The sequence below is a fragment of the Xiphias gladius genome, unplaced genomic scaffold (genome assembly GCF_016859285.1).
Source record: "Xiphias gladius isolate SHS-SW01 ecotype Sanya breed wild unplaced genomic scaffold, ASM1685928v1 HiC_scaffold_1475, whole genome shotgun sequence".
NCBI lineage: Eukaryota > Metazoa > Chordata > Actinopteri > Istiophoriformes > Xiphiidae > Xiphias > Xiphias gladius.
The window spans coordinates 208,254-217,806 of NW_024401805.1; the positions used below are offsets into that span (position 1 = coordinate 208,254).

The window sequence follows — 9,553 nt, forward strand, 5'->3', positions numbered from 1 at the left end:
ACGGACACAGCTTTTACATTTATGTTGACAATTACTGACAATAGTTCAGAAAATTATTTAATAGCATTAAAATAAGTTGGTATGGAAGGAAAGTACAAAAAGAGATACAAATTAAAATAAAAACACTTGTCAGAGGTTGAAATTTGGAAATACTAAGTCCAAAAATAAGACACTGAAACAGAGTTTTGATTTACTGAATCAATTTTATGAGATACAAAGTATGTATGACAGTAAGTAAAAAAAAAAAAAAAAAAAAAATGGAGTCAAAATTATCGCATTAATCAAATTGACGTTTAAGTGATTAGTTTGATTTTTTTTTTTTGATCAAAATGATTTATAAAGTAAGATTTAAAACCTTTTTAATCAAAGTTTTTAATGTCAAGACTTTTTAGGTCAGAACTATGTATTTTTGAGTCAAAATTATGAATAAAGACATTTTTGATTTACTATTTTGAGTTAAATTTAGGATATATTAAGTCAGGAATATGAGATACTAAATCAGAATCGTGAGATATCAATACTATCAATTTTATCAAGTGTATATATTATCACTTTGACTTACTGAATTTAGATCTTGGCTTTTTTAGTAAAATTTTTAGATATTCAGACATAAATGTGAGAAGTAAAAGTTTTCAGTTACCAAGGCCATTTTCTTTTTTTTTTCTTTTTTTGTTCCTAACATTTCATCTACGCTTTTCTTTGAAAAAACTGGGTTTACATAACGTAAATGCAGTGATAGAATCAAAACACTTAAAGAATTGATCCACATAATTATTACGAATTTTACAAATTGACTTATTTATTCCAAAGTTTACATTTTGGAATAAAATGCATGATGTTCATGTTTGAATGTGTCTGTAACTAATGCATGCCACTGTAATTTTTTGTTTAATTGTATGATGAAAACATTTGATGACTTCAATCAACAATCAGCTTCTTGTTCAGGTTGGAGGTTTTGAAATTCAGCATCTGCCTCTTAACCTGTCGGCATCGTCCTGCAGAAGATTAAAAACAAGCACTCTCCTTTAATGCTTCTGTGATCAAGACCGTGATTCATCTCACGTCGAGACGGTTCGGGGTTAATTCCCACCATCTTTATTGTTTAATTTAATGTCTGGTGCATCTTTAACCAGTGAACTCTGCTCGGTCCTCCAATGTCTTCTTCATGATCTTTTAGGGAAAGTTCGAGAGTGGCAGCCAGCAGAGGGCAGCAAACTCTCACAGGACTACGTGAAGTACAATCGCTGGAGGATTTATAAACGGTCCCAGTCCCTGAACGTCGTCTCCGTCGATGAACAAACCAAACCCGACACTTTAAAACAAGTGAAGAGGGCGGATGAACTGGCCAGAGAAACACAAGACAGAACAGAAAAACACCCAGGCAGAAACAAAAGTGCAAGAAAACTACCCAGAAACAGTGGAAGTGAAAAGGATCTGACCAAGAAATTTACAACCAGACAGGAAGGGGATCTTTTTTTTAGAAAAGAGGGGACCAAAAAACAACTTGTGAAAAATGACAGACAAGAGGTGAGGAAGGTAGAAACCAAACAAAATCAACCAGGATCTAAAGCTGCGCAACTGGTAACGGAGGATCAGGCTTTGAAAGGCAGAACCAAACCTGAATCTGAACCAAGCTCAGAGGAAAAGGAGTTTAGAGTAGATATATCTGCAGTATTGCACCGGGATGTCCTTGCGGTGGAAGAGGAGTGCTCCTTTGATGACAGAAACTGCAAAATTCAAACAAATCTGGGAGGAACTCGGCCTTTAGCATGTCAGCTTGAAGGTCAGGCAAAGGAGGTGGTTTCAACTGTTCGCAGAGCTTCGACCGAAAAAGTCCTCAGGTCAAGACTTGTTCCACCTCGATCTGTAAAAGACATTATCCTGAACAAAAAGGCGATTGTGTCAAGTATCTCGGCTGCTGGCAAACCAAACTCTCTGACTCAGGAGAAACCAAAACAAGATGTCACACGGGTTGTAGGAAATGTGACTTCTGCTTCTGACAGGGATTTTGCACAGAAGTGTTCATCTGCTGTTGATATAAGTTTCCAGAATCAAGAGAAAGATGTAAAAACAAGCACGAATGGACGATGTTCACAAAGGGAAGTACTGCCTGATATTCCAGCTCTGTGCGCAAAAGAAAATAAAATAAATGAGATTAGTACACCAACATCAGTGAACGGCTTGAAAGAGAATGAATTTGTTGACGAGTTGTCTGAGATTGAGGTTTCCGAGAATTTGGGATGCACCCTAAATGAAGGCAATGCCTTTGAGAATGAGGGTGATTTTAGTTGCTCTTGTGTTTCTGAAGGCCTAAGCTATGAAACCAAAGTGAAAACCTCAGAGCTTGATGCATATGTACGAGCAGAGGAGGCAGTTATTGGAGAGAGACTGAGTACACTTGAGGAACTCATGAAGCAGAGGATTTATGAAGAAGAACCAGGTAGAGAGGCTGTTCAGATTCAGAAAATGATTCAAGACATTTCCTTTGAATGTAAAGAACAGACGAAAACACCAAAGTTATCAACGGTGTCACCGTTTGTCCCCAGTGAGATGTTGAAGACAATTCAAAGCCTGGTGAGAGCGTTTGTTGAAAATCAAGGTTTTGTAGCTGAGATCTCAAGAATTGTTCCAGAAATACCAAGATCTCTGAATCGGTGGATTTCAGAATTGGAAGATGTGCTAAAGAATGCTGCAGGAAATGTGGATCAGCATGATACAGATTACCAAGAATCACCGAGCCAAATGAAACTCACTTCAGAGAGTGAACTGCCTTTGAAGGACTTACCAGAAGGAAGTAAAACCCCAGAAGATCCTGAAGATGTGGAAGAAAGTACCGCTGGACATTCTACAACACTAAAGGACGGTTCAGTCCCCGGGATTTTGGAAGTACCATTGCTGGCGGTACAAACTTATGATGTCTTTGTGGACTCATCTGGGTCCAGAAGTAAAGGTGGTGAAGACATTCAGGATCTCCGAGAGAGAGATGACCGAGAAGCTACAGATAATACCTTAGAGGGAGTATCTAGCACATGTAGCTCTGAGGTGGAAGTTGTTGAATCCTCTCAAGAAGGAAAGTCTGGGGTGAAGTCTGACGAAAAGCAAAGTGAGAGTGATGCGAAGGTGACAAACTGCTGCCAGGATTTCGTTATTGTCAAGTCCTACTTTGCTGAACCTGTCTCACTGACCAGAGTGGTGGCTTCTGCATTAGATCAGGGTTTGGTAGATGTATCAAAAAATCCAAAGACACTCAAAAGGATCAGTGTTGTTGACAATCAGGGAGCAGAAGTCGTCGCTAAAACAAATGAACAAAGACCGATTGTTGATAAAAATCAAAGCTGCCTTGTTGGTCCTGTCGAAGATCCAAAGGATATACAACTCAAAAGACATCGAACATTATCAGCAAACTCTTACGTTGATCAAAGTTCAAAGATCAGAAGGCTTATAGAAATAACTGCAGATGAAATCGAGGCGATGGCCGTTCCAGAACTGGCTTTGATGAGCCTACGAGAGGGGAGAATCCTTGAGGATCGACAGATTCAAGCCTCACAAGGATCGAATACCGACGATCTGGAGGACATGTTGGTTGAAGACATGGACAGCTGCGAGGAGGCCGACGAGACGGCAGTGGCACAACAACCAGCAATGCACCAACCGTGTCAACCAGTGACGGAGGTCGTTGTGGAAGACGTAAAGGTGGTTACAGTGGCGAGCAGCATGAAACACCTGAGAGGAGTCGGTTTGGACAACAGGAAAGACGAGCACAAAACTGAGTGCCAGATTTCATAGATTCCCAAGAATGAAGTCAAAGCTGATGTTTGGTTTCCAGTGATTTTAACCAGGATGTCGGTGCTTTTGAACCAGTGTCAAAGAAGTTCTTTGAGACTTTAATGATATTATGACATTTAAAAATCAATAAAACGTCTGCGCTGAGCAAACAAATAAAATGATGTGAGTTGAATCGTGTAATTGTAAACCCTCATTTCTTTAATTTCCATCCGGCAGCCATGTTGAGTTCATTTACATTATGTGAACACGAGACAACGACTTTGAGATTGTTTTCTCGCTTTACGAGGGTAAGCAACTGTCACATTTTATTTGCCTCGCTTGCAAATATTTGTCATATATATACTATATATATACTTTAGGCTATAAGTTTGTCTCTTTTGTGTTTTATTTTGTTTATAATTGAATTTCTGCGTATCCATATATATATAGATTATTTCATTTATTATAATTTGGGGAAACAATATCATTTTTATTATTTAATTTATAATTTAGGTGAATAATTTAGAGGCCATTTTGGTGCTCAAGACCTCACTGAATAAAATTTCAATAACACAAGGTATTCCTTTTACAGTGAGATATTTGTGTATAATTTACCAGTTGCCTGAAACTGATGTACATAAAGCTCCATTAAGTGATTTATTGGCCACTCGGGTGCAGAAAGACTCCAAATCAAAGTACCTTTAGCTTATAAAGTAACAGGTATTTTCATTGTAAACTAATCTTCAGATTATTTCTCGATTCTTTTTTTTTTTTTTTTTTTTTGGCCAAACATCCACGAAATCGGGGGGGGGAAAAAAGTGCCCAAAAAATGATGTTTTTTAATTGTAATTTTTAAGATTTTAAATCAAAGAATCCTTTTGGTTGAGAAGGAAAAAGTCACTCTTCGGTCATGTCCATGGTAAAGCTATAGTAATGTAGCAAGGCTGTGACGAGGAGTCACCGGTGGGTAAACAGTACTTTATCTTACAGAATCTCAAGTCAAAAAGTTGGGAATCACTGGATTAGTTTGTCAATTCCTTCTTTAAAACCTGCATTTTTTTGTGAGAATATGCACAAATATGGCTCATAATCCAGCCAAAATTTGTGGTTAGTTACTGGTACATCCCGCACTGATTTTTAACCTGAATTTAGGATTTTTATTACTGATGTTCAGCTTGTGTTACAGGTAATATAAAGTTATTTTTTCTGTTGTATTTCAGAGCTCCGGCTGAAGAAAGTATTTGAAGAAAGAGAGCGTTTACAGGAACAGGTGACATGAGAAAAATACACATTACAATACCCCACGTTTTGAAAATGCCATTTAAACATATTTATTGAACCATAATGCTTGTATTTGTGTGTACGTACAGGTGAGGCTGCTGAAGGCTCAGCTGGATCAGAGACAGAAGAACAGGACAGATGGAGTCCAGAATCCAGAGGAGGACGGTCTGGAGAACGGGATGGACCCTCATCTTCTGGACGTGCAGAGTGAGTAACTTTTCTCTTCTTTTCTATGTTGTCTCCAACTTTATCATGTCTTCATCTTTGTCTTCAATTTTGGCTTTAACTTCACCTTCTTCCTCTCTGTCATCTTAGTCTTCTTTTCCTTCTTCGTCATTGACGTCTTCTTAGTTCTTCTGTCTTTGCCCTAAAATTTTTATTTGTCCTCTTTATCTTCTTTGTTTTTGTGCAGCTTCTTTGTCTTTTTTTTCTTGGTAATCTATCCAGTTGTCTTTGTCATCTTCTTCGTCTTCATCTTCTATGTCTTTGCCTGAATTTTCTGTTCCTCATCCTCTTCTTCTTCTTTTTAAACTTCATCTTTTGCTTCCATCTTGTGATCTTTTTAACTAAATGAAAACCTGGTCATCACAAAATCTGACTCACTAATGAAAATGTCTTTACAGATGCATATTCTCTGATGCTTTTTCTACACAGATGCTCCTCAGAAAGTCTGAAGCATAAAAACTACCCTGAGTTTTCTGTTTTTATGGTATTTTCTTATTTTCCGCTCTAGGAGACGCCAACAGACAAATCAGTGATCTCAAGTTCAGACTGGTGAAGTCTGAACAGGAAGTCACTGCCCTGGAACAAAATGTAAGTGCCGGCATACTCAGAATGTGCTTTGTGATGTGGTCAAAGGTCAGATAAAGTGTTAGTGTCAAGAGTTGTCATCAGAAAGTATCATCGGCATATAAAGATTTTTTCTTTTTTCATTTTTAAAGCAAAGGTTGTCGCTTGTTTCCATATCTGTTTCTAGAAGTCTTAGAACAGCAGCTTCATGATTTGGTTTAAGGACAAAGTAAAAAAATCGAAAACAAGAAACAGATCAAGTCTTTGTAAATAGTCTCCCTTGATGCCTTGTTCGGTGACTTTGCTCCCGTCCTCCTTTACCTCCCTCAGATAATCCGTCTGGAAGGTCAGGTGACTCGCTACAAGTCGGCGTCGGAAAACGCTGAAAAGATCGAAGATGAGCTGAAGGTCGAGAAGAGAAAACTGCAGAGAGAAGTACGTTTTTTCAAAACTTCATCTCCACAAATTGTAGGGTATTTTTGTTTGTTTTTTATATGTTAAAAAAAAATTAATAAGAAATTTACCTTTTTTTTGTATTTGTTTATATAAATGTCGGAATTGAACAATTTGTCTTTGAGTTCTTAAATTCACATTTATAACATTTTACATTTAATTTGTGACATTTTATTCAGTTAACCCTAATTTGAATGATTAACCGATTGATTTTCAGGTTGGTCGGCCAGTTGAACTGTTTAGATAATAGATTTATCGTTCAAGGTAGTAGAAGTATTCAGATCCTTTACTTAAGTAAAAGTACCAATGATATAATATTCAATAGTCAAGTAAAACTTCCGCATTTAGCTTTTTACTAAAGTAGAGCACCCAGAGCAGCAACGCGGAGGAAGAACTTTTTGTGGTCAGATTCAAAGATTTTCTGTTTCAAAGGACTAAGTGATGAATTCTCGTGGTTTAACTTTAATGATTACTGATCAGTCTTTTTTTTTTTTTTCTGTGTCCTTTATTAAATGTTCATGTCTTTTGTTTGATGGACGCCGACTCTGACGTGTCGGTGTTGACTGTTTTGCGTCTCCCCGCAGCTCCGCTCGGCTCTGGACCGGGTCAGCGAGCTGGAGGCCAGTAACAGCCACCTCTCCAAACGCCTGGAGAAGATGAAGGCCAACCGTAACGCCCTGCTGGCCCAGCAGTGACGCTCTGTCCTGGGAAGGATCCTCCTCCAGCGTCTCTGAAGGTCAAAAAGCCCTGATCCTACAGCGAACCGTTTGTGCCCTGACAGAGACAATCAGATCTCGTCAGAGCATTTGTGGCAGCGCTTGATTTCACTCTGCATGCGGCACCCGGAGGACGGAGTTAACTGAGGCAGGGGAAAAGTGAGCTCTGATGGTGAAAACTTCTGAAAAAATCTGCCTCCTGAGCTGAAAACAAACCAAAACCAGAATCTGAAGAGACAACATCCGATGTGTGAACGCAGGAGAAAGATCGATCGATCGGTCATGGAGGCATTTAAACAGTCACATCTGTAATGTAGCTCCACCATCCCTGTGCCACGAACACAGCCGACATCCACATCTACAGTGACCCTTCGTGGGTGGAGTCTACCACACAGGACGGCGCTCAGAGCCGCGGAAAACTATGAGACTATGATTATTTATGATATTTTTCTTTGAAAAAATGAATGTAAATGACGGAAATCCTCACCTGAACAAGTCTGTTCTGTCTGTTATTGAGTCTGAAAGGAATTTAACATTCTTCAGGCCCTAAAGTGGTCGGAGAAATTCACATTTGAATGTAAATGGCCTGGAAAAATTTGGCAGTGCAGATTAAATACAAATCAACTTGTTTCAAGAGTTTTCTAGGAATTCAAAGATGGCCTTGATTTTAGGAAACTTTTGACACACGTTGAGTTGTATTAAAAATACACTGAAATAATCTCACTGTCCCCTCACTTGAACCTGTGTGTTCCCTCCAATCATTTAAACCTTTGAATTCTTTTTTTATTCACATTCAGGTAATAATTCCTGACACGTGTAGCGCCTGCTGCAAGCAGCAGATACCAATCAAACAAGATTTGGATCTTACAAACCAAATAATTTAAGAAAGTAATTTGCACGATCAAAAGCCAGGTCTTAGCCCACAAGAAAAATCGCTATCAATTATTCACAAGCTTATTTTTTTACCTTTGGTTATTGTCTTATTAGTGATATAAAATAAAATAGCGACCGGTGTGGACATAGATATGGACGAGACATTACCTTGTTCATACAGGATCTGGACCGCACGAGAATTTAACCTGTACAATCTAAAAATCACCCAACTAAAGTGGACAATGTGTCAAACAGCCACGGTTTTCCTCCTGACCCCCCAGGCCCCGAGTCGCCTCAGTTACCAAAGCATTAGCATGTCTTGTCCCGCCCCCCTGGCCATCCAGGTGTGTTAAAACCAACACCACATCTTCCTCCATCTTTATGAGGCGTGGCTCTACCTCTTCTCTGACACTTGGGGGCGCTGTCTCCCTCCAAGACTCAACTACAGCAGAGAGACGTGATCGGCAGCAGCCGAGTCTTGTAATTTACTCGCGTGTCCTCGTTTCTTCTCGTGTTTTCTGCCGGAAATGCACCGGTGTTTCCCCTCGAACCTTTGAGCCAAACTCTAGGCGAGCTCACGGTTTTCTGTCTTCGGTGTTTCCGCTTGTAGTTGAACATTTTGTGGGCCGGGCCTCGAGAAACCGTACCTGCTGTGTTCCGCCTGTAACTATCACACAAAGCAAACCCTCCAGCACTGAATGTTTCCTGTGTGGGTCGAGTTTTCGACTATGAGGCAACATTAGACGAACGTTACGCTAAATACGTAGAGAAGCGAACAAACACAACGAGTTTGGGCGTAAAATGAGTTGGAACGTAACGGAAGGGATAAACAGGCGCAACGTGTAAAGGTTGAGCCGCCGATGTTTTTATGATCGTGTCCAGGTAACGGAGGAGGGCGTGGCCGCGTGTGTTCACACCTGACGCACCTGAATCAGGAATGTTCCTGACAATCTCGTGTCTTCACGTCCGCTCCTCTGACTTTTCATGGCACTCGGGATGTAAAATCACCAGCTGGGAAATGTCTGAACATTCATGTCTGTAATTAATCATCGCTGATGAATGAATGAGGGAACCAGCGAAGAGTTCGGTTCCAAAACCACATGTCGATCCCGCAGAATACCTGCCCCGGTCACGATCGGTGATTTCAGTCATTTTAAAGGGCAGCACACATCTGCCGCGTCTTCACCCACAGGCTCCGGAGCATCAGGCGGCACCCAACGGTGGCGTCGACCGCCAATGGATCGAGCAGCCTCTTTTCTGAGGAGCTGGCATCGACCGGCAGCGGCTTGACGGCGCTGGTCGCCAGGACGTTGTCCGATTCCCCAACGTGCCCATACGATGCCAAGCAAGTGCGACAGTGATGCGGCGCGTCTGGGGAGTCGACACATGTCCGCGACGGGAAACTGGACAATTCGGGGACCGAACCCATGAAATTGCCTCCTTTCGGTCGAGCTGAGACTCTGGAGCCGCTGGGACACGTGTTCTCACGTTGGTCGCGAGCGTGTGTTGCCCTTACAACTGTTGAAGAAGTGATCCCGTCACGTGGTGACGTTCCCAGTTAGCAGTGGATGTAAAACGTTATGGAATCAAACTCCTCATACATTAAAAAATCGGGATGGAAATGTGGTTCGACTAATGTTTTGCTTAACACTTGTCACTGGTGAGCAGCGCTCCAG

General features: G+C 40.6%; 1 protein-coding gene and 1 long non-coding RNA gene across 6 annotated transcripts in view; one reads left to right on the forward strand and one right to left on the reverse strand.

The window, feature by feature from the left end:
• lrrfip1b (leucine rich repeat (in FLII) interacting protein 1b) overlaps nucleotides 1-7,875 on the forward strand; it is a 27,267-nt gene extending 19,392 nt beyond the window's left edge. For 3 of the 5 annotated variants that reach the window (XM_040123072.1, XM_040123074.1, XM_040123073.1), the window contains one exon: nucleotides 1,178-3,985. In XM_040123072.1, the coding sequence (XP_039979006.1) occupies nucleotides 1,178-3,786 (2,609 nt within the window). In that variant the 3' untranslated portion in view covers nucleotides 3,787-3,985. Of the gene's footprint in view, nucleotides 1-1,177; nucleotides 3,986-4,985; nucleotides 5,036-5,135; nucleotides 5,254-5,779; nucleotides 5,860-6,165; nucleotides 6,271-6,872 lie in introns of those variants that run through there. The other 2 variants (XM_040123076.1, XM_040123077.1) reach the window with 1 other exon arrangement.
• The window catches only part of LOC120787434, a 9,009-nt gene extending 133 nt beyond the window's left edge, over nucleotides 1-8,876 (reverse strand). The window contains exons 1-2 of the long non-coding RNA XR_005706916.1: nucleotides 8,804-8,876; nucleotides 5,134-6,258 (exon numbers count right to left, since the gene is read on the reverse strand). This is a non-coding gene — a long non-coding RNA (uncharacterized LOC120787434). The remainder of the gene's footprint in view (nucleotides 1-5,133; nucleotides 6,259-8,803) is intronic.
• Nucleotides 8,877-9,553: the final 677 nt, after the last annotated feature.